The 24,052-nt window shown below is 39.5% G+C and overlaps 2 protein-coding genes across 3 annotated transcripts in view; one reads left to right on the top strand and one right to left on the bottom strand.

Annotated features, from left to right (window-relative positions):
- Positions 1-24,052, top strand: part of LOC6574626 (AF4/FMR2 family member lilli) — a 103,155-nt gene that overhangs the window by 68,362 nt on the left and 10,741 nt on the right. The window contains exon 1 of one of the 2 annotated variants that reach the window (XM_002000624.4): positions 9,384-9,424. The exons of the other annotated variant lie outside the window; for it this stretch is intronic. Within the exon in view, the coding sequence (XP_002000660.3) occupies positions 9,399-9,424 (26 nt within the window). The 5' untranslated portion in view covers positions 9,384-9,398. Of the gene's footprint in view, positions 1-9,383; positions 9,425-24,052 lie in introns of those variants that run through there. 2 annotated transcript variants of the gene reach the window in all.
- On the bottom strand, positions 12,279-15,258 carry LOC6574628 (lipoprotein lipase). Its single transcript, XM_002000626.4, has 2 exons — positions 13,444-15,258; positions 12,279-13,180 (listed from the first exon to the last, which is right to left on the bottom strand). Exons 1-2 carry the CDS (start codon positions 14,004-14,006, stop codon positions 12,427-12,429), a joined length of 1,317 nt encoding a protein of 438 aa, XP_002000662.2. The 5' UTR covers positions 14,007-15,258; the 3' UTR covers positions 12,279-12,426.

Here is a 24,052-nt window from a genome sequence, read left to right as displayed (position 1 = left end):
CCTGGCTGATTTCGCACTGTGGGTAACACAATTTAAGAGCAGACTAATGTCCGTTAAGTATTTTGCAACATCTATTCAACTTATGAACAACATTCAATTCTTGAAGTATTTCATAATGTTTTCAGTTGGAGCTCGTAAATTAAAGATATTGTATAGTGAGAAATTGGAACTCCTGAGTAAAATTTTAGGGCTCACCCGCTGATTTATTGTTATTAATTTTCAATTATTACTAAATTCGGGAAAGCAATGATACAATATTGCTTGCTTCTGAATGATGTGTATAATCTGAGCACTTTAGTTCCTAATTAGTCTCACGGTCCATATATGCTTTTGGATTCCACTCTGGCAAATTGCTCACATATCTGGCGTGTCAATAGAGAGAGAGGGGGCGGACAAATGACGATCAAATCCCAAATATGTCAAGTCCCCTGCACCAGTTCCCTCATAATTGTGGCTGCTGATGCTGCTCTCAAATGACATGTTTGATAAATTGCTTGATTAATGGACGCGTGTGCGATGCGTAAATACAGTTTAAGGACTTTTGCAGTCAACTTTTAGGCAGACGAGCGCTTACAATATCAATGAGCAAACATAAAGCCTCAGGCCAGGCAGGACATTACGGACAGCAAACGGTACTACTTCATATATGCGTTCGTCACATTAAAAATAATATATATATATATATATATATATATATATATTTTTTTTTTTGTTTTTTTGCTCACTCCACGCTGCTTTACTTATTTAACCAAAGTCCTGCCACACCCACGCAGCAGCCACCAACGAAACGTCAGCTGCGCAGCGTTCTTCATAAATCAAAACGAACGCCGCACACACACACATACACATAGGCACACTCACCCACACCCAGAGATTTCCGGGGCGCTCATTAAAAAATGAGCGCCACTTGGCAAAGGAACAAAAATTGCATGTCCTCGCTTTAATATGCATATGCATGTGCAAGTGGGTTGTTGCGCAAAAGGATGTGGACTTGTTGCAAGTCCTGTGGCAAACTCCACTCGAAAAAAAGTAGAAACTGCAAACGAAAAAACTAACACGTCATAAATCTTGCACAAGTATCCTTAAGCGTTTCTTTTTGCTACAAAAAACTCATCACATGATAGTAAAGTGAAGCAAACGAATATCTACAGCAAGTCGAAACTATAATACCCTTTTAGAAAACTGCTCTTTCATATATATACAAATCTAGAATATATATATGAAATCATCTAACTATGTTAAATCAAAACTTCGGCGACTTAGCTAGGATATCCCATATGTCGGCAGATTATCAAGTAACTGATCTATTTGTAAGTCTGCGGCTGTCTGTACTATTTCCTTTATTTATATATTTTTGTGTTTTTTAATTTCATAGTCTCTACACACAAAGGCCTTCAAAAGTTGTGAGATTATGTTTATCTGCTTGCTTAAGTACATTCACTCTGACATATGCAACAAGATGAGAAATATGCTAGCACACACACACACACACACACACAACATGTGCTTATCCCGCACTAATGCTATCTCTGTCTAAGCGCAGTGGCTGCCTTCAAAGTTTGGTTGGTTTTCTTAGTTTTTTTTCTTTTGGGTGAAGTAGAAGAAAACTGTTGCCATTAGAAATCAAATTTTGTGAGCTCGAGAGCTAGTTGAAGGCCGCTGAAGAACTTGCTACGTGCGTTGCTGTTTGTGCATGTGCTCCTGGCAAAAACTCCTATGTGACTGGCAGTGTTGAATAATGTTGCAAAAGTTTGTTCAAGTATTGGCAGCATGAGCTCTTCACTTCAGCTTCTCAGCACAGTTACGCGTAATCCGTCAAATCAAGAGCGCAACAGTTGTGTATTCTAGTGCAACTAGTTCAAAATCCCATTTCAACTTTTTAAATTAGTGCTGATGGTGGAAAATATGCCAGAGTTGCAAAACACATCTCTAGATAGACGCGAGTTTGATATCATTAAAGAGTGCTGATATTGTTAGCAGAAATAAAATAAATAAATAAATAAAAAAAAAAAAAAAAAAACAACCCCATTAGATATACATTTCTTTCTGCCACTCCCTCCCCTTGAGCCGTTTCTGATGACTGTTAAACTTCCGCCATTCATTTGCCGTTGCGCTGCTATCTCCAGTTTCTCTTTTTCTCATGTACTTAGTGAATTATCTTCCCTCGGGTTTATTTTACTCTGAACAACAAATCCAACGAACAAGCATCATGCCTCCCTCTCAACCCGGCGCTCAAATGCAATTCGCTGCATAATCGAGTAAAACTTGGCCCATAAGCTGTTTGTGAAAACTCTATAGAATGTAAAATACTTGAATTCTCTTGAATGATGAGAGTCGTAGTCGTTATTTTATCTCATAAGGCTTCTCATATAAATATATTGAAATATATATATATATATATATATATATATATACATATATTTTCATTATTCCTCCATTATAATCGCATATCATTTGTTCTCGTTCTCTTTTGCCTCTATTGATAAACCGTATCCAACTGTCGTTTATGTAGGGTAAGCACTTGAAAACGTTAAACAAATGGGTTACATGTAAAATGATTTCAAAGAGCGCTAAAAAAGAGAGAGAAATATAAGAAAATCACTGGATTTATTTAAGCACATTAGATGTTCTCTCGCTCTAATCTCGACAGCTTGTTATCTTTGCTCTGTTTTACTCATTTTGTAAGGCTCACACGCTTATGTTCTGTAGGGACAAAAACCTGTTTCAAGTTATGCCAAAGGCGGCCAAAGAGGCTGCATCACAAAAAAGTATTTGGCAACGTGTCGTATACGTTATGTATTAAAGATTATAATTTTTTATTTAATTTCCATAATGGTCTGTGGCAAAAGTTGCACCAGTGCCAAACAGTTTCCTTCTCATATAGCGTATGCATTGAAATGTTATCAAATCAACTAAATTTATTTAAGGAAACCCTGAAAAAACAAAATTCTCTTATTTTATATATTTTTTTTGTTGTCCTCTACTTTAATATTGAATTGGGGCTTTTAAATGAAATAAATGCCAAGAAATTTCAGGCAACTTTCGATGGGCGCTACTTCAAATTTAATTTGGATTGTTTTTTGTTTTCCTCTTCCAATTATTTAAAAAAAAAAACGACGGTTCTGCAATTGGCATATTAACGAGTTCCAGCTTGCAGGCATGAGATGAAAGTAAAAACGCGCGCTACAGAGTTTGGCTTTAGTTCAAGTGTTTTACCTGGATCGTTAGACGGGGTTTTTCAGACAGTCATCAAACAAATATTTTAAAACAAGTAAGAACGCGCCTTATCGACTGGAGACGGTATAAAAATCCAAATAATGAATGCAAATGACAACTGCTATGTAAAATATATATGTATTAAAGTGCCTCAGAACAATTACATATCGGTTGACATCAATAATTAAGCAATTAAATCTCAAACCGCCAAGGGGCAGCAAAAAAATGCAATTTACATATTACAAATAAAAAGAGATGATAGTCCTTTTGCTGGGATTGCTTAATTTTTTCACTGCATCGAAATACAAACTCGCGCCATGCAATTCGAGTAAATAAAAGTGACCCATTGTGAGGGGGAGTACTAAAAATATGCAAAAACAAAACGAATGAATGAAACTGAAATAAAACTTTGCGAGAGAAACGCCAGTAAGGGGGGGAAAAAAAAAAAGCAAAAAAAAAAGTGGTTGAGCATTTTTCCTCTACCCAAAGTGGAGAAGAACCCAAAATCAAATAGACTCGCACGAACCGAAGCTGGGGACACTTTAAATGAAACAGACTTGGACACATGGCACATGCAATCTGGCTGTGTGGGAGAGTATTTGGTTGAGTGGTTGGGTGGTTGAGTGTCGCTGGATGGTTGGTGTCCTGCTGGCCCAAAGTGAATGTCATTGTTAAAAGTTGTTAGCTCGAGTTGAACGGCTTGAGGTCGTCCGATTGCAGCTTGGCATGGCTAAAATCATATTGCTTGTGCAATGAATTATAATGTATAGCACTTCAATTTGTATTGTGGCTGATTCCATCCCCTGGCTACTCTAGATCCGTTATACTCTCTTGTCCATGTGCATTTGCATGCAACTTCCTATTTCATTCGAATGTGTCTGTGTGTGTGTGTGCCCTATGTGAGGGAGCTGCAGCTAAACGATATTCTGTTTAAATTGCTTCATTGCATTTTTACTATTTGTTCAACCGATATTGATTGACCACTTCAATGTTTTACTAGAAACTTTTCGGTAACGAAATGAAGTTTCAAGAATTTTTGGCATGAAATTGTTATTAAATAGTGCATTTAGTGATTTGAAAAAGTTGAGTATGGTATGAAAGTGTTTCTATATTGTTCATTGGGAGCAGTTCTAAAAACTACTTATATACATTAAGATTAACGGAAGCATGCAGAGAGTTTAGTGGAAATGCACAAATAAGTAGTGAAAAGCTTAATGCAAAACGAGTATTTACTCATAAGCTGATTGAGGCATTAATGCGTTGCTTTTAAAAGTTTATTGCATTTTGCTATTAGAGATTATAAACCAGCAAATGCTGATTATTTCATTTGCTGTTGCTCATTTGAGTTAGTGTGCTTAAACTTTAATGATGTCGCTCCACATCTCAGATCTAAAATGCACCATTATACAAATAGCTCAAATGTTGACTATTCAATTCTATTAAATTAATATTGACATCTACATTCATTTTCAGTTATAATAAATAATTAATTGTAGCCTTATTTAAATGCCAGTACGTATTATTTCCCCGAAATTCTTTAAGTATGTATTAATTAATCAACGCAAATTGGAAGCCCGACGTGCCAATAGCTATAAATGGCAGCTGTCATGAAATACGCCGCGTTGCACATGGCGTATGCGCATTTTATTTGCTTAACCTCATTAAAGGCATAAAGAAAATCCAAAGGCAATTCAAAGGCGAAAATTAGCTTAATTAAATAACGGCGCAATGCTGCAGTGCTGATTGGCCCATAGAATAGCTAAGCCAAAGGCCTACGGCTCAAGGGCCAAAGCACAACCAAGGCGTTGCCAGATTGTGCCTGAGAGTCAACTTTTTAATGGGCAACACTTGAAGGCAACAATGCCAATTAAAATACCTCGGGTATGATGGAGTGAGTGAAGAACGATTTCTCTCTCTCTCTCTCTCTGGCTCGAAACATAAGAGTTGAGTTTTTCAATCAACTTTCAGACACGCACGCACACACACGCACTCACACACACACAGCCATGCTTGCTAATTTATTTAGCAATTGGCACGTAAAGGGTTAATCGTCTGCCAGTCAGCACAAAAATGCTTGGCCCCTAAGTACACACTATATCGCATATCGATTGTGCATAACTAGCACATGCTTAACGTACTTCTCATCAAATATACCCAAAAAAAAAAGAGAGAGAAGTAGAAAAACACCCTTGAGTAGCACCTGTTCCTATTTCTACTGCTTCTTGCTGTCTACTGTGCTTCACACTTTGGTTCAACACCTTTTCGGTAACGCCTCTTGCATGTTTGTTTGTTTGTTTTGGTCTGGTGCTGCGGGCTGTGAGCCTCGCAGCTCATCAGAACGGGCCGAAAGTGAGCCCTAACAAAATAATAAATAATAAATAAAATAATAAAAATAAAATAAAAGTAGCCCTTGTCGTGCGCCTGGCAAATGTCAAGTCTGCTCTTTGGATTATTTAAATATAAATTAAAAATCACTCATACGCACCAGTGCCACATATTGAAGCAGTAGCAGCAGCTGTCGCCTGCATTTGCCAACTGCGGGCTTTCGCAATAAATGTTTCATAGACTAAACGAACTATATACATTTATATATAGATATATATTTATATATATCTATAAATACGTATATCTTTATAAATAAATCAATTAGGCAAACAAGCAGACAGTTTGAACGCTCCGAAACCTGCCAAGCCAAAACCAATTTTCTAACTATTTGCAGCCAGTTTGAAACAATAAATTTTGTTGCCGGCGAGCTCGGGTTAAAAGTCTCTATGTACGTGTGTGTGTGTGTGTTAGTATGTATGTGTCCATATTGACTTTTAATTTGTCTGTGTAGAAGGTAACTGTTGTCCACAGCTGCCACAAGGTAACTTATGCTCGTTGCTGCTTCATCGAGTTCTCTTATTTTATTACGCCCGCTGGACAACAAACTCGACGCCAATTGCCATTTAGTCTAGTCGTTGTTTCTCTTTACTCGCCGTTACTCACGTTACTGCTTGTCACGTTATCCATTGGCAATTGACTCAATTAGTCAATTAACTACCAATAAAAATTACTTGCTAAGGGTTTTTTAATTGCCAACAATTCTATGAAGATAGCTTCACATTCTCCTCATGATGTCTAACAAATAATTATGTGGTTAATTATTTGCTAATTTATTAATGCGAACGCATTTTAAATTATCCGCCTGAATATACTCTCAACATATTCTTGCTTTAAAAAAAAATTGAACAAATATTTGTATTTAATAATAAATTTGCTGGAAAAGAAAATGAAACTTTTTTTTTTTTTTTTTTTTTTTACAAATTTCACTGTTTTATACATTTTTCCAGCTTCTTGTAAACTCCTCTTGAATTTTTCCTGTTTACTTGCTCAATAAGAGAATAGAAGATTCAGCCTCATATAACTATGATTTTCTTAAGTGATATAACTTATATTCACCACAACTACAATTGTCATTCAGACACTTTTGTAAACTCCTCTCTAAGCTTTTCCTTACATTCTCATCAAATACTAAGATCGTATTATTTTCTCATTTTACAAAACTAAAGTCTCCACTCTGACCTTTTCAACTTTACATTTATACTAAGCATGTTGTCGGCTTATGCTTTGCACTGAGAGAAATTGAGTTCAATCATTTCCAGCTTTTGTAAGTAGCTTCTGTCAAACGTTCTATATCGAATTGGTATTTTAGTTTTTATAGCTTCGACGTGACTTCTTCTTCTAGATGCTGAGTACCAAGCATTTGCCAATTGGCAAACGAAATCCACATAAATCAAAGCCAAAGAAAAACTATTTTTTTTTTTTTTCGAATCTTTTTTGGAACCTGCAATGAATCTGCAACCCCTGCAATACGCTTGGCGCTCTTAAAACTTGTTCCCTTGGCCGCTTTACAAATTGCCAGCGTGTAAAAGTCTGATTCTTACCCTGCCTCTGAAATTTCTATCGCTCACTCACTCTCACTCGCTCAGTCTCTTTCTCTCTGAGTTGTGTATACCTGCTCTGGTCTCTCGCACAAACACGTAATCAAATAATCCAATTTGCTTGCACAAAAACTGAAACTTTTTCGTCATCGTATGGCTTCAGTTGACGTCGCTCCAGCTAGTTCTCCACCCAAGCAGCCCAAGCCAGCCAGGTAGTCCGCCACTTGAAACTTACCTATCCACCCTCACCTTTGTCTCACTAATTGTTTGAGTGTCTGTGCGGATTTTGCCAAGTTTTATATTGAAATTAGGCACAAGTGCTTTTCTAAACTGTAAACTTACATTTGATATTTCTTTTGTTGCAATAAGTTAATAATAAATCTAGTTGCCTTTAATTTTGTTGCATAATTGAGTTTTCCCTTTAAGCTCTTGAAGTTTTTTGGCTACAGTTTAAGCACTGCCACAAACCGTTACCTGCTGTGTCACCTTTCAAGGGCTGCGAATAGACGTCATGCTGCCGTTTTGGTCAACAGTTATACCCATTTTGGTTTCAGCCATGCTGTTACTTTTCTTTGTCTGTTTGCCAAGCATTCACACGCGCTACGCACACAAGCATGTGCACACACACAGAGAGAGAGAGAGAGAGAGAGACACACATATGCACACATCATATAGAGACCTAGCTAGCATTTTGTGTAGCTTGTGCTGGAATGTGTTTCATTGGGTTCTATGCCCTGTAATTTCAGAAGGGCATAATATCAGGTAGCATATTCATTTTTAATGTATAAACAGTACGGTTCGGTTATAACGACTTCTCTTTAGTGTTCATATGGTTATAGCGAAGAATATTTTGGCTCCCAAACCTATATGGTTATGGTGACTTCCGGTTTTAATTATATTATATTATATTATAGTATATTTATAGTCCACGCCTGTTCATAGCTCAGGCAGAACTCAGGAATTTGACTGCTCTTTCCTTTACAGGGTATTTGCCAGCATTGAGCATTCTGTTTTGGTTTTTTTCTTTCTTTATTTGCTGCAGGTCAACAAACAAGTTGCAGGTTTTATTTCATAGCTGCACTCTGCTCCTGCTGCTGCTCTTCCAGGATCTTTTTTGGTCGATGGCATTGACAGTTTTGCGCGTTGAGCTTGTTTTTGCCTGGCTCAAGGCAGCACTCAAAGGCTCTAGAGCAATGTAATTCCTATGCCTAATACTTGCTCTTGAGCAACGTAATTCCTATGCCCTTAGCTAGCTATCAAAGAGAGAAATAGCTGAAGAGTGCGAGTAAGACGGGCAGAGGGGATAATAAAGCTGGTGTAAGTGCATCCAAAGCCGACAATGCGCTCGCAAGTAATGTGCGCCTTTTGCGGCTGCAGTGCGTGCGCCGGAAGCCATTGCGGGTTAAGCACGCACCAGCAGCAGGAAGCACCACTGACAGTCTTGGGAAGGAAGTCAGATGGGCGACGCTGGGCGTGACGTGGCAGGTAGCGGAAACGCGCGTCGCGACACTTTATGACAGGTTGGGAGTGGAGCTGGCAAACCCCAAAGCAAGCCAACAAAAATAAAAAACAAAAACCAAAAAAAAAGACCTTAGCTACTTGCATGAGCTGCGCGCAGTGGGGCAACAAAGGGTTAAAGGGCTGCTTCAGCCTGTCAGGCATTAGGAATGCATTGTCTGCGTGTGCAGTTCATTTCGCCGCGCGCTCACTGTTCCACAGTATCTAAATCAAGTCTTTTGTAGTGGGCGTGCCAGGGGCGGAGTGAAGAAGGTAGAACATTTGAAGGGCTTCCAAGTGGAGGACTGTCTATGTGTGTGTGTGTGTGTATCTTCTTACAGGCCTGATAGCTAAACTACCCCGTTTGGCCCTCAACGTCTTGGCCGACAAATTAGCGCGTGTATTCGTTATTTACTTTTTTGTATTTTTTGTTGTCTGTCTGCCTGTGCATTTCAGTTTGGTTTGCAGCGCACAGCCGGCAACAGTGACGGGTTTTTCCACGCGCTGCCACAAAAACGTTCTTGCCACTTGCTACTTGCCGCAGTTGCAATATCTACAACAATACGAAAATACAATTTATGTATTGCCAAGTGCAAATTTTGCTGCCAAAACTTGCACGCAAATTGAGTTTGTTTCACAACTAAGTTTGTGGCTCTACACGTGTGTGTGTGTGTGTGTGTGTGTGTGGGAGTGTCTGTGTGAGTGCCAGTGTTGTGAGTGTTAACTTGACTTGTCCTGATAACAGCAAACTGTTGACAAAACATGAACTACTTAGAATCCATGCTATGGTAAGCAAAATTGCATCTTCCTTAACCTTAAAAGAAGGAAACTTAATTAATTATTCACAAGTGAAGATTCTATAGAGTTATTGTAATAATGCTTATTCAATTCTCAGAGCTAGTGTATTTCGCTGTTATTTATTGAATTCTAGAAATGGATTTAGTTTCCTCAATGACGCAAGTCGTGGAAGAAGGTTTTCAGAAATGTTTTAGACTGTAATCAATTTTTGAGATTAGAGATTAGAAAGCATAGGTGAAAAATAATACAACATATATATTATAATATATTATTAATACCAAATACATACATGCAAATTTTTTTTTCTCTTAATTTTAGTATAAGTTTAACCTAAAAGCATAATTGAGCTATACTGAAATTTGCTAAGTTTTAAATTAATTGAAAATATTTAAATATTAATTACAAGTTTTATGTTGTATGTTGTTGTATGTAATCTGTTTAGTAGTTATATGTTTAATATCTGCGCACATTTAAAGTAAGTTCGTAAATGACGAAACTGTAGAAAATTCTATTAAAGCACTTAATGCAGCCATAAAAGTTTGCACATAAACAGAAGCCATGGACCAGTGGCTCGTGTTGCTGCCCTGCCCTTCCCTCTGGCTTAGGGCAACTGTCCAACTTCAGAGCTTAAAGCAACTCCATTATGACAGTTTCCGAGTGCCTAACTCGGCTTTGCGGGCTGTAGGCGCCTCGAGCACCTACGCAACATATAAAAATAATTTCAAAACTTTGCGCAACTTGAAAATAATGTACATATATGCAATTTGTTGCACGTTTGCCCCCATTGCCGCTGACCTCAAAATCTGTACAAAATTCAAATCTAAATGCAGATGACAATATATATACATGTAGATAAAAATATTTTCAACAAGTATTTAACTATGCTCCAAGGAGAAATTATGCGATAGCAGAAATATGTTGCCTACATCTCTGGGCTGTTAAAAAAAAAAAAAAAAAACACTGCACAAGGAAAATGGACTTTTTTGGTTGGTATTTTTTTGTTTCTGCAGTTTGTTTGCTTTGGCAAATATTTGCGCTCGTCATTTAGCATTGGCCACGTCCCGAATGGGATTGGGCCTTGGCTCTCTTAAATGATGTGGAAAGAAATCACATTAATGGCAGCCGTGCGACCCAAAAAGTATTTACGGTAAATTTGGCCGCAGAGATCTACACACACACACACACACACACACTCACAGTGGGCCAATTAAAGCTTAGTGCGTTACAGTGCCAAGTCGTTAATGTGCCACGTGCAACGTGCAACGCGCAACACGCCGCCATTTTTAATTTATGCGCCTTGCGCCTACAAGTATGTAGCATGCAATATGCATGCAACAAAGTGTCGACAAAACAGACGGAGTGACTGGAGTGTCTGCCGGGAGGAGAAGCAAAGCGCGCCTCTGCTGGTGGGCGATAGCTTCGCTATACCCTGTGCATAAGAGAAGTGAACAAAACATAGGGTATATGCCAGAGGTTCATTCTATATGTTCTTTGTAGTTTGACAAGTGATACTCTCTCCCTCTTTCTCTCTCTCTCTCTTTCACTCTCGATTTGAAGCCATGCTTACATACTTAACTGAAATAATTTACAGGGCATTTGCTAGTTGTATACACTCATTAAGAGGCATCCCAGCTTCAGGCCTTGCACGGTCTTTTGTCTACTGCTGTATTTCTTGTGCTCCTCCTGGGCGAGAGTGTGTCTGTGTTTGTGTCGATGTATGTATATGTGTGTAATTTATGTAGGTCTCGCGCCGAAAAAGCTGCCTACAAATTAGTCAGAATTTTATAATTTGCGGCTGGCTGACTGAGGAAAATGTATACGTGCGTTGGTATGTCTGTGTGTGTGTTTGTTCCTGTCTCAGTGACAGCACCTATCAACCAAAATGGAAGTTAAGGTACAACTCAGATGCCAAAGCAGTTGCAAATAGTTTAATATTTAACATGCAGCTGTGCTGCCTTTTATTCAAAATATTGTCGCCATTTAGTCAAAAATTTCTCATGAAAATACTTTTTTTTTTTTTAATTTGTATAATTGGAGTTTATTGCGCCCTTCCTATACTCTATCAATTTCTATGGTCATAAATTCCGTGCTTAACCAAGATATATAAATGTTATTTATTTTTTCTTAACCGTTATAAATATTTAATTATTTATTTTAATACTTAACATTAAACAGTTTATCTGTTATTATAAGTAACTATTATATTAAATCGATGCGCTTCCATTTAATGTTAAACACTTAAAGCTAAATAATCTTCATATTAACAGCAGGGAAGGGGAAATAAATATGATTTTGAGTAAATCAAGCTGGATTAATAAATTAAAATCTACTTAATACATATATGTAAGAGTATGAATGTAAAGATAGAAGACAACAACAGCCTTTTAAATTATATTTGTATAAATTAAATTGCTTTAACTATAGGCTGGAAATTTAATTCTTGTGAAACACATTAACAGAAATGTGTGGATTTGATTTCATATTATTAATTTACTATCATATTGAAAACTTGAAAATCTATGCACATTTACATCAGCATTAGCATTGCTTAATTAAGTGAAGCATATTTTTTGAGATTTTTCCAAGAGGTTTGCTAATATTTTTGTATATACACAAAATGCGAGGCAAAAACTAGTTTTGCAAGGGCTTTTGGTTTTTATTTTGTTCACAAGCCCGTTGCAAGTTGTTTTTGTTGTTTTTGTTGTTTGCTATTTTGCCATGCCTGTAACTGGCATGAAAAGCATTTTACACATGGTAGCATTTTTTAATTTTGCAGCGCAGCTTTTAGAAATACACACAGACACACACACACCCATACACACACATACATACATACATACACAAATACACGTACACACACACAAATGGACTTACTAATTAGAAATAAAAATGCGCGCTGCACTTTTGCTCATTACGCAGTTGTAGTTGTTGCTTTTTTTCTTACCATGCCACATGCCGCATGCCACATGGCACATTGAATACTCAGCTGGCTCTATGTCGCTGGCCCCATATCATAGGGCGGTCTCGCCTGGGTCTCGAAATAATAAACTCCCTCGCGCTGCGCCAGCTGCTCCATGGATAGTGTGCCCAAATCTCCGCCCATGTGGAGCCGGCTGCCCGTTGGCTGCGGGCAGCGTTTGTGGCGCGTCAACTGCTGCCATTCGCTTGGCTGACAGCCCCTGGCCTCGAAGACCGTCCCCTCCAGGCTCTCCTTGAATAGGGCAAAGGCACGCCAGTGGCTGCATTCGTGCCAGAAGCAGCCCGGCTGCTGGCTACCCCAGTTGGCGTAGAAGTCTACGTGGCCCAGCGGACGATCGAATCCGTAGCTGCCCACGCTCGTGTGCAGCACCTCAACGTAGCTGGCATCGTTGCGGCTGAGGCGCTCCTTCTCTTGGGCGTAGCGAAAGAAGGGCAGGGCCGGATCCAAGGCGCGTATCACACGCACATGACCGGTCTGCACGTGCTTGGCGGCCAGCCCGGCAATATGGGCGCCCATGCTGAAGCCAATCAGCTGCAGATCCTCAAACTGCATGCCCGCCTCCACGTGCAGAAAGTCCAGAAACTTGGCCAGCACCTGACCCACTGGCTTCACTCTATAGCTGGCCGTTATATAATCGGCGATGGCACCACGTCCCCAGTCGACAGTGAAAATATTGTAGCTGCCATCGCTGAGCTTCAGGTACGCGGGCACCAAGTAATTGTAGACATTGGCATGTGCATTGCCCAGCCAGCCATGGATTATGATTCTGCGAAAGTGAGAGAAAGAACAGTTAGTTAATATTTAAATAAAAAAGAAAACTCAAAATCTATTAAGAAAGAAACGAAGAACTTTGTAAACTTTCAATCATAAATAAATGCATTATATAGTGAGTGAAAATGGACTGAAAATGTCATGTAAATGCAGCAACAATTACACGCACACACACACACACACACACACACACACACACACACACACTATCAGTCAGATACATTGTGGCATCAGTTATGTGCATCAGTCATAGCTTACCGCGTGGGCTGGAAGGGATTGAAGTGTGATTGGCGCAGCGAAGCGGCATCGTAGAGCCGCACCGTCTGCGTGGTCAGCTGCATGATTGACTCCTTGCCGTCGTTGACATTCAGGCCGAAGGCAGCGCTCAGCTTGTTGCCAACGTACTGCTGCAGCAGGCGATTACCATACGATAGTCCGCTCGGGCCACGCCTACTGCTCGAATGCAGCTGAAAGTAGGTCTGTCGCTCGGCATTGTATAGTAAATTGTAGTCCTGCAATCGTAATAGTTGCTCATCACCGACCATTGGGCCAGTCGAGTTTTTGTCAGTGTTGCTGTTGTTGTTGTTGTTGTTGTTTTCGAAATTATGTCTTTCCGATATTGGCAACACAGCGGGTGTCATTAAGTTCATGCTGCTGATGTCCTGGTTAGATGTCCTTACGATTTGCATGCCTGCATGACTGGCCTTGCTCTTTTCATTTGCATTTAGCTGCAGTCTTTCGGCTGCTGCTTTCGCCCTCATCACGGCACTTTCCACTTCATTTGTCACTTTTCCTTGCACTGCGGGTCCTTGGGTGGCCATCAGCTCCGGCACCACCCGCAATTGATTGTTGTCTGCATCGAGCTGCTCGGCTGCTCTGTAATCAGCATACGAGTAGTTGGATTCCTCAATCCGCCTCTTGTATTCAATTCGAAATCTGCCCGGAGATTTGGCCTCCTGCTGCCATGCAGCTGCACTGTGCCACAAACAAGCTGGCAACAAAATGAAAGTGCATTAGACGAAACTGGAGCAATGTCTATGTTTTCTATACATGTTGGACTAAGTATTCCCGAGTTGATCAATGATAATCACCTGACTGACAAATGCACAGCAGCCCAAGCAGAAGCATTTTCTCTGTGTGTGTGTGTGTGTGTGTGTGGTCTTTTCTTGCTTTTTTTTGCCCACTTCTTAAGATACTTTTTGTGTAGCTCACGAACTCATTATTTTTGATACTTTTGAGACGCGTTTTCAAGAACTAGCGAACTACACGGACGAACTCGCATTAACAACTGACTGGAAACTTTTTCTCCATCTCTGCGACGCTCACTCATAATTTGCTTAAAGTTTTTTTTTTGGCTCTGTTTGTCTAAAGAAACAAAAAAGAGGAAGCTACGAATGTGCAAGAGCGTACTTATTATACTTGAGTTGTTAGCCGAATTTTGATACCCTGACAACAATTAGTTGACCATCAAATATGTTATACATTTTGAATGATATTGTTAACAGTAAAAAGAAAAGCAAAGAAATTACGCAATTATCTGTACGTATTCATCATGATGCTATTCAAGTGTATGCAAACTTCGGTTTGTCACAGGTATTAACATAGTTGTTATGCTTAACAAGCGGATATTATTGAAGACTTCGACCGAAAGAAAAGAGATAAATAAATAATACGAAATACCGTTCGCTCTCACCTCTGCCCACTTCATTAACTGTTAATCTGTTGAGTCAATAAAAGTTCAGCCCCAACGTGCGGTGTGCCACTGACCAAGTTTTGCTTCTTTTGGCCTTAGTACTTAACACATACTTTTTTGGCCACATTTTGGGATAGGTCAATGCACCAAAGCGTCTGTGCTTGCACTGTCGACGTCTACGTCGAACGAGCTGTCGCAGCTTTCTAGACTAGTCGCGGCAGTTTTTTTGATTGGCATTGAAAACACCATAAATAAATTGAAATTGGGGAAAACTGAAAATATTTAGGTAAAACTCTTAAACTTTAAAAGTCAACTAAATTTTGTTGTATAAAAGTCAAGAAAAAACTATGATTAAATACATATTTTGAATTTATTTTAATTAATAATATTAATGTCTGTCCACCTTATCAGTATTCAAATGTGTTCTTTCATTTTTGTAATATATTTATACAAATTCTCTAAAATACTAATTTATCATTAAAAAATACCAAAATTTCATTCCAACACATATATGTTTGTATGTATATGTGTGTACGCCTTCCTTCAGTCACCCATAATATTTTATATATACGTTTAATAAACCATTTCGAATTTTATGGCGTACCGTTTACGAGAAACGTATTCTAATCAATCTTAATATATTCTCTCTTATTATGTTGCAGGTAAGTTCACACATGCCACAAGCAAACATGACGACATGCGACGTGGAGGAATGGGAAAAACAATATTAAAAGCTGACAGCTGAAAGCTGAACCGGTCGCCATTTTAAGGACGTGCATTTCCTGCGGCTGAATCATATTGTGTTTAGGGTGGCAAAGGAGCTAAACGACGGAACCCCACGCGTTGGAGAACATGAAAACAATGTGCATTTTTTATTATCGCTGATCGTATAACAGACAAAAAACGTGACGAAAACAAAAAAAAATATGTATGCGGAAAAAAAAACAGAAAACAGATATGAGTGCGTGTCGTCCAAAGCCCCAACTCAGGTAACGAAGCATAAAAAGTAACCGAATATCGCTCGAAAAGAAAAAACAGATTCTCTACGCGCTCCGATTTTTTTTTTTTTTTTTTTTACTCTGCCCTATCTCTCTGTGTAAAGGAGCAAGCGCAATCCTTGAAACGAGTTGGCCAAGTGCACACTTGACAATTTTGTTGCATAGATAGCAACATTTATTGAATACGTTGCAGGGGTAACATTATTATTTTACATTAAAAAGAGATAGGGGAGAAGAAGAGGAGCCCTCTCCATATGAACTGGCTGCAGATGATGGCTCAGCAGAATGCGATAGGCTGCAAGTTCAATGTACAATGTTTGTGAAGCATTCCAGATAGAGATGTGCGAAACAAAATTTAACTCCTGGTTTAACTGCATTAATGAATGTAGTCAGGACGTGTTTCAAGATTTTTAGAAACCTCGAACGTTTTTTTATATAAAAAAAGTTTTTTATGAATGTGTAATATATGACAAATATTCTAAATTATTGGAGTGGTTTAATATTTTTTATTTATCAAGATGATGCTCGATTTGCTTGAATGCTATTGTGATATATGTTATTTGAATTTGAAGATTTCATACGATAAATGTATAATATATTTATCAATATCAATAACATACCCCAGTCACATATTTTCAGAGATCATACTTTATATCATTTATATTATGATACATACTACAACACATATAGTAGAGCAATATTTCATTGCATTCCAATAATCTGTCTTTATTTGTAGTATATTCCCTAGAAAATGACATTGTAAACCTAAAAGTTACAGAAGTTATTTAAACGTAAATCGAAAAGAAATCATACATTCAATCAAATTGAGTCGTGACACGAATGAAAGCACGATGTGAAACCAAACTCGATTTGAGCTGTTGCTATTGCAGCTTGCCAGCAGCAATTGTTATTGCAGTTGTTGTAAGGCAACACTCAGACAGGATTTGCGACAAACAATGCGCGTTTGCCATAATCGATTAAAAAGCGGCTGTAAAGGAACAACAGGCAACAGAAGCAGCGGCAGCAGCAGCAGCAGGAGACACGCGACCGTAGCAGGAGTCTGGGCTCGAGGGCTTTATGCTGAAACTGAGAGCTGGGGGTCAGCGTTCTCTTTGTTTGCTCTCTGCTTATGCTTCTCGTATAGCTGCAAGCTCAAAAATGTCACTCGACTGACTTTTATTACATTGTACCACGCCTCCTTTCCGTTCGCACACATACAGAGAAAGCGGGAGAGAGAGACAGACCCATTTCCATGTCTATGACGATGCCACGGCCTACTCACATAAGGCTGGACTATTTGCCCGCAAAATACTTGAGTCGAGGCTTGGTGTCAGCATTTAGCAGGCAAGAGCCTTAACGGATTATGAGACGGAGGTCGGGTGGGGTTGGGTTTGGTGCCGGGTTTTGGGTCTTCCACTATGCGACTGAAGCATTTCTTGAGCACCTCTTCACTTTTGCATCCTGCGACTTTGAACAGGATGCGTTTAAGCTCGCACTGCGACTACTTATCTTAGCGCTTAGAGCTGACTCAGCCATTGCCTACACTTTGTGGTTCTTAGTGGAAGATATGTAAACAATAAACCCCATAGATGATTGGGGCCAAAATCTGTGACAAAATTTGCTTACACATGTTATCAAGCTTCGAGTCATTAATTTTGTTTGCGAATGAGTTGAATTTCGGTTTTAGCAAATGAACTATGTTGTGAGGAAATATTATCATCATACAAATTAATAGGTAAATAACGCATTGAAATTAACTAAGTTTGAAATTGGTGGAAACAATTTATATTAAAATAACTTAATATAATATATAATATAATAATATATAATATCTTAAGCTCAACAGCTTTATATTATTTATTTTTATTTTTATTTATTCATTTATTAATTTAAATTACATTTGCCATTACATTTAAATATAAATGTTATTTAACATATAAAATTAACTGTGCGAGATCTTCCTGCTGAACTGCTTTGTGGTAACCGAACTGCTTGACGCTTGTGCATTTTCATAGCAGTGCACATGTGTAAAGCAGTTGAAAGCTTTCGGCTCGCAAAAAAGCGCAGGACCACTTTCATTTAACATTTCCTTAAAGCTCTCTAGCCTGTCATCCAGAGAGCTTTTTGTGCTGTTACGTCTCCAGCAATTTTACAGCGTTGAAAGCTTTTGCATTTGTTTCGCTCGACTGACCCACTTCAGCATGAGCAAAGTAGCCAAATTATGTTTTTGGGCAGCTTTTGTGCAGGCGTGAAACTTTTGCGTTTGCACGGGCACAGCCCTTTCAAATGCCTGTGACTCGCTAGGGACTGGCATGTGTTTGGGCATGTATCCTTGGGCCATATTAAATTCAATTAGGCGACGTCAGATGTTGAGTTGAGGCGACAAATTCCACCCGAAGGCCGAAGACGAAACGAGTTATTCCACATATCGTTCGTTTTTGACTATTGCTAGTCGACTTATAAATAAGTAATAGTTGACAAGTACTTTCCTTAGTCAATTGCCAGGCACAATTCACATGTGTGCGTGTGTGTGTGTGTGTTTCTTCCTGTTTGCTGAGTCGTACGGCTGAGCGCTGTGCACGCATCCTGAGGCTGTTTTGCATGTAAATGAGCTGGTGCTTCAGTTGCTCCAAGCATATCCGTGCACACGGGCAGACGTGCATAGCTTATTTGCTTCTGCATTTTGAGGAGCATGGCTGCCACGCCCACGCAACTTTTGTCGCACCTCTTAATTAACGAAATTACTTACCTTACCTCTAGGAGATCCCGCCCGTCGCCTTCCAACCACATATGCAGCATGAGAGCCACGCTATTGTAGCAGCTCCCATTCTGCTCTTCTTTATAAATGCTGCCATTTGGGACTTTCTCTCTCTCTCTCCCACTCACTCTGTCTTTCTGGTTCGCTCTACCTCAGAGTGCTAAGTGGCTGTAAAGTCCTCATTCTCTCATTCCTACCGCTGTTGTCCTTTTTATGCACTTTCAAGCACTTAATAAGCTGGCAAAACCACCGACAATTTGCATGAGAAGGTGAGCTTAAGCTGGATGTAATGCGGACACACCTGCATTCACTTTAACCCTTGAGCTTTTCATCTGTTTACGCCCACACACACACACACTCACACATGCACACTCTGGCACACACCTTCACAAGGATTGACGTCATGCCTGCCATTTTGTCATTCATTCCATCATGTATTTCATATGTGCATTAGCATTCTGCCGATTGCGTGTGTGTGTGTGTGTGTGTGGGTGTCTGCCAACGCCGGCTACAACAGTTAGCATTTTCTTATCCGAGTAGAACATATTTATATAGATGTGTGTGTATATATATATTTTTAGGTCAACGTAATTTCCTCACGTTTTCCTCTCTTTCTCATTTTACAGTCTTAACAACGTCTGCTGGCGCCTTCGATCCTTCCACTTGAACAGTTGTCGTTGCCGTTAATCAGCAAATGCTTAGAGGAAGCCACACAAATAGGGTCGATTGGTTAAGCCATTCAATTCGAGAGTGATCGATAGAATATTTTATTTTGTATAGAGTGCAACTGTAGGATACGTGGGAAAACAGTAGAAAAACTTAAAATCAATGATATACATAAAGATAATGTTTTTATTTTCAAATATTGGTATATTCAAATATTAATTTTATCTTAAAATCTATTTGCTATAAGTCATGCTCTGGATAGGATTATTATATATAGCTATAAATACCTATTATAGTTGTATCAAGGGGCAAAGTTTATTGCTAATCAGCATTCAATGAAGGTCTACACATCTAAAAGGATAGCGGACTCTCCTCTACACATGTTGATTCGAGAGTTTCCCGGATTCGCCCTAAGTAGATAGATATTTGATCAAATAGTGGTTCGACATACTTTTGCTAAATTTTTTGAGTTAAATCTCATTCTAACTCAATTAGATAGAATTGTTCACTGTTAAATTTATTCGCAAAGAAATAAGATGGGAAAGAAAACCTTTAAGTTTTTTGTTTCAATAAATTTAGGAATAGATTGCTTAAAAAGTTGGGTACTAAATTACTTTCATAATTAATATTTTATATTTTTGTTAATCAATATTTAGGAATGATTTTTGAATATATTACAAATACACATTTAGCTGTCCGATACAGTGTGGCACGTTTTCAGCTTGTTTAGAAATATTTCTAATTTTAAATTGTATAGAAAGTGAAATATTACAGTCCATATATATATATTTTGTAAAAATAGGGTTTAAATATATATTTAAATTAAGTTCAAATTAATTGGTATTTAGGTATTTCAGACTCTTAAAAGTCGACTCTATTACAAACTATTACCATATACGTACGATCTCATTGATCTTTCATAAATACTTTACATTTTATATATAACCCTGATTTTCATTAAATTCTCATTTGGATAGTTAACTTAAAGTTTGTGAAGCACTTGTAAAACAATTTGTATTGCACAACTGAAGTTATTCTTTTCGCATCTAACGAGTTCAAAACAAATATCAAATTGCAATTCAGTTCCGACATTCCGCAACTCCCACTTCCCATTCTTATCTAGAGAAAACCAAAGCCACAAACTGCATATAATGAAAACCACTTTGCATGCATATTAAATTGCATTTGCCTCAAACCAACGCCAACCCACTCAACTGCGACATGCAGCGCCACAAGGCACACACACACACTCACACACACTCCATGTCGCACATGCACAACTCGGCGGGAAGCTTGTTGAAACAATTAGGCTACCTCAAGCACAGTTAAGCGTTGTCAATTTTGATAAGCACAACAAACGCTTAACCAATTTCGAAGTATTTAGCAACGGTACACACAAACACACACACACACTCACATACACGTAGACACCTACGCACATCCTTTTGACGCTTGTGCATTATCGAAATCCGTAGCTTGAACTGTTTTGCTCTTCTACCCCCACACATACACACACACACAAGCACACATCAATATGAACTTCATCATCAGCTCGCATGCGATTGCATATAGGGGAAGCAACCCTTAAGTTGATGCTGCATTAAATCTCGTCTCTACCAGATCTCGTGGCCGTTGCTGTTATTGCCAAAAATCCCTTTTGTCATTTGTGCTCTTGGAATATGCCTTCCATGTCCATCCTTCTTAATTTTTTTTCCTTTTTTTTGGGTTATATGCGCCTTGCCCTCACGCCCTTAATGCGCTGTGTCGCATATACCATATAGATTTTGGATTTTAGGGGTTGCTTTCTTCTTGCTTTTCTTCCTTTCCACTGCTATTTTTTGGGCACTGCAGTCGCAGCAGCCCAGGATCTGGCTGTGTTGAGCTGCTGGACAGGACATCGCGAACGTACCCGGCATTTCGCGCCTGGCAACACTTTTTTGGCAATGGAAAGTGGGAGTACCCCCTCGCTTGTGGGTGTGGTCACGCCCAAAAGTGTTTCAAAATTTTCACTGTTTATGTTTGTGAGTCGCCGGGACTCAGCGAAATATTTAAATATTATTCAGTTGCTTTTGTTAGATTTTCAAATGGAATTTGCAATTTTGTCTTCAGTTAACAGTCGTTGTCTATACTTAAGCACGCGCGCTCTTTTCTCTGCTTCTCTCTGGCTCTCTATCTCATCCGCCCCCTTTCTCTCTTGCTTCCCATCTCTGTCACTCTCTCGCTCACTCTTGGCAATTGCAGCATTGAGCTGCTCTCTGCAGTTGCTTCTCTATCTCTGTCTCGCTTTTCGTCTCTATGTTAGTGTACATCAGGTCTAGTTGCTGATTTTACAGCATCCTGCTTATCCTTTAGGCTTTCTATCAAGTACACATACACACACGTATCCACACGCACACAAATAGATACACACACACTCACATGAGCCGCTCTGCGTGTGCGTGTGCTTAGCTTTGAATTAAAAATGGAAAATTGATTTTTCCGGTCTCTCCATACATACACACACACAAACACACACACACGCATACAGGTACACTCGCACACATGCATGCACATTGGATACATTAGTGTTGTGAGTGTATGTGTGAGTGTGTTTTGAATTTCTCCTCTGTGTATGCCGCATAGTCGACTCGATTAGATTTCTTCTGGTTGCTAACGACGCTCAACAATGTTAATGCCCCGGCTCAGCAGTACCAATTGCTTAATTTACAATACTGCTGTGACAGGACAATATCACTGGCAAGCGCTATAATAGACGCGTTGATTGATAGATGGATATCCAATCCAATCAGATGGGCCTTCCTTGGCCCCCTTTGGTCGAGGCAGCTGTATTTCCTTAGCATTTGTCTAAGGAAAAGCTCACTCGCTGGTGCACAGCTAACGCTTTTCCTTTTGTTGATTTGCAGAGATTACATTTGATATTATTTCCAATTCATACAGTTTCCGGACAGTCCGTCAGCGAGCCGGTCGAGAAATTGCACGTACGAATACCCAAAGTTGACTGAAAGGCAGCCAAAGGAAGCCAACGACCACGCACCAACAAATTTTTTCGAGGGTTGCGCGCGCATTCCCAATTGCGAAAAAAAAAAATAATAAAATAAAACCAACAACAGAAACTCTCCCCCGAAATAGAGCGAATGGCATTGTTGTTGTAGTTGATGACGACAAAGGGTAGTTTTCGGCCAGGCTAGCCTGAGCTTTCTCTTTCTCTCTCGCTCTCCGACCACTAGTCTCTCTTTTTCTATCCATCTCTCTCTCTCTCTCTCTCTCTCTCTCTCTCTCTCTCTCTCTCTCTCGTCTGCCGCTATTGCTTTCTGCTCGTTGTAGTTTTGCTGCTTGTAAATTTGTGCATAGATGATTTTCTCGCTGTGTATCTCCTGTGTTGGGGGTTGCATTTCCAGTCATTTGGTTACGTTACGTTTGTCATTTCCAAGCCGCATACAACACCCTCTCTGCCCCTAGCCCTGTCCCGCTCACTCGCACACACCCCCAAACCCTCACACCCACACACACACACCCTCTGCAACAGCCCTCTCTTTGTGCTACATGATATATAGACATTTTCCAAGCGGCTTCGTTAGTTGTCGTCGTTGTTGCTGTTGTTGTTGTTGCTGAATTTATGCGTTGTTCTTCGACGTGCACTTTGCAAGCACTGCAAGTGCCAGGCAGCAGCCCCCGATGCCATTGCAACCCCCCCAGCAGAAAATACAAATGTAAAAACAATAAAGTTGTTCCATATGCTGCCTCCTGGAGCAGGCAGGGGCGAGGTTTGCCGTGCTGCACCCTCGACACACTCCTCGCACACTCGCACGCTCGCTGACTGCTTTTACTCAATGAAAATGTGCAGCCAGCCCCTTGGCTGCCCCTGACCCGTCGCGTCTCTTGCACTTTAGTATCTACATAACTTTTAGCGCCGCACTTTTGCCTGATTTTAATGCGCATTGTGGCCAAAGGCTGCGCGATTATGATTGGAAATGGGAGCAGTAGGCGAGTGAAGTGAAATGTTAGATGTGGGCAGGTGAGCTATGGGCTCGTTTTGGGACGCGTTTACCTGCAAGCAATTTGTTTACAAGCATTTCAGGTATATACATTATCTGCTGTTGTTGTTGCTGTTGTCGGGCGCCAGCTTAGTTGTCATTTAAAATGCAGTTGCAATTTGTCTGCCTTAACTGATTGCAGCTCACGTGGGCGTATAATGTGACGGGATAATCACCATTCGGCTTCGAGCTGTCAGCGAATGAAACCAAAAAGGGTTTCAACTGAGAGAGTGGATAGGACTCTGCTTGTTATGAAGCAGGAGATAGGAGAGTAAGAGCAGCTCACCAAATATTAGGGTTGACTAAATTGCTGACCAATTGATGGATTGATGATTGAAATCTTCTGACTTGTGATGAATATTTAATCATATTGCAAAGGACAGTTTATTTATTTTGTACTGCGTTTAATTACAACTGGAAAAGATTTCTTCAATCAGTTCCACTGAGCTTAAAATATTTTGTTTTGATATAGTGCAAAATTATTTATATTAAATAATAACAATTTTAAAGCTCGCCTTCGGTCTACGCATTGCACCATTCGAGTTGTTGGAGCGTGTCATTTACTTTGTAGCCGAGTGTAGATAGTATATTGTATTATCTGTGTACATCTACAAATGCCATAGTTAACTCTCTTTAATAGACCACAAAAATTTGTTCAATCTGTGCCAGCGACTAACCATTGACAACGGACGCGTCAGACAGACAAACCGACAAACCA

Source organism: Drosophila mojavensis, unplaced genomic scaffold (assembly GCF_018153725.1).
Source record: "Drosophila mojavensis isolate 15081-1352.22 unplaced genomic scaffold, ASM1815372v1 contig_231, whole genome shotgun sequence".
NCBI lineage: Eukaryota > Metazoa > Arthropoda > Insecta > Diptera > Drosophilidae > Drosophila > Drosophila mojavensis.
This window is presented reverse-complemented; position numbering and strand designations above follow the sequence as displayed.

Excerpts from the sequence above, each read along its gene's own strand:
- LOC6574628 (XM_002000626.4), bottom strand. The coding sequence starts at position 14,006 with ATGGCCACCCAAGGACCCGCAGTGCAAGGAAAAGTGACAAATGAAGTG. Across the intron at positions 13,181-13,443 it reads AATCCCTTCCAGCCCACGCG|AATCATAATCCATGGCTGGC; the intron begins GTAAGCTATGAC and ends TCACTTTCGCAG.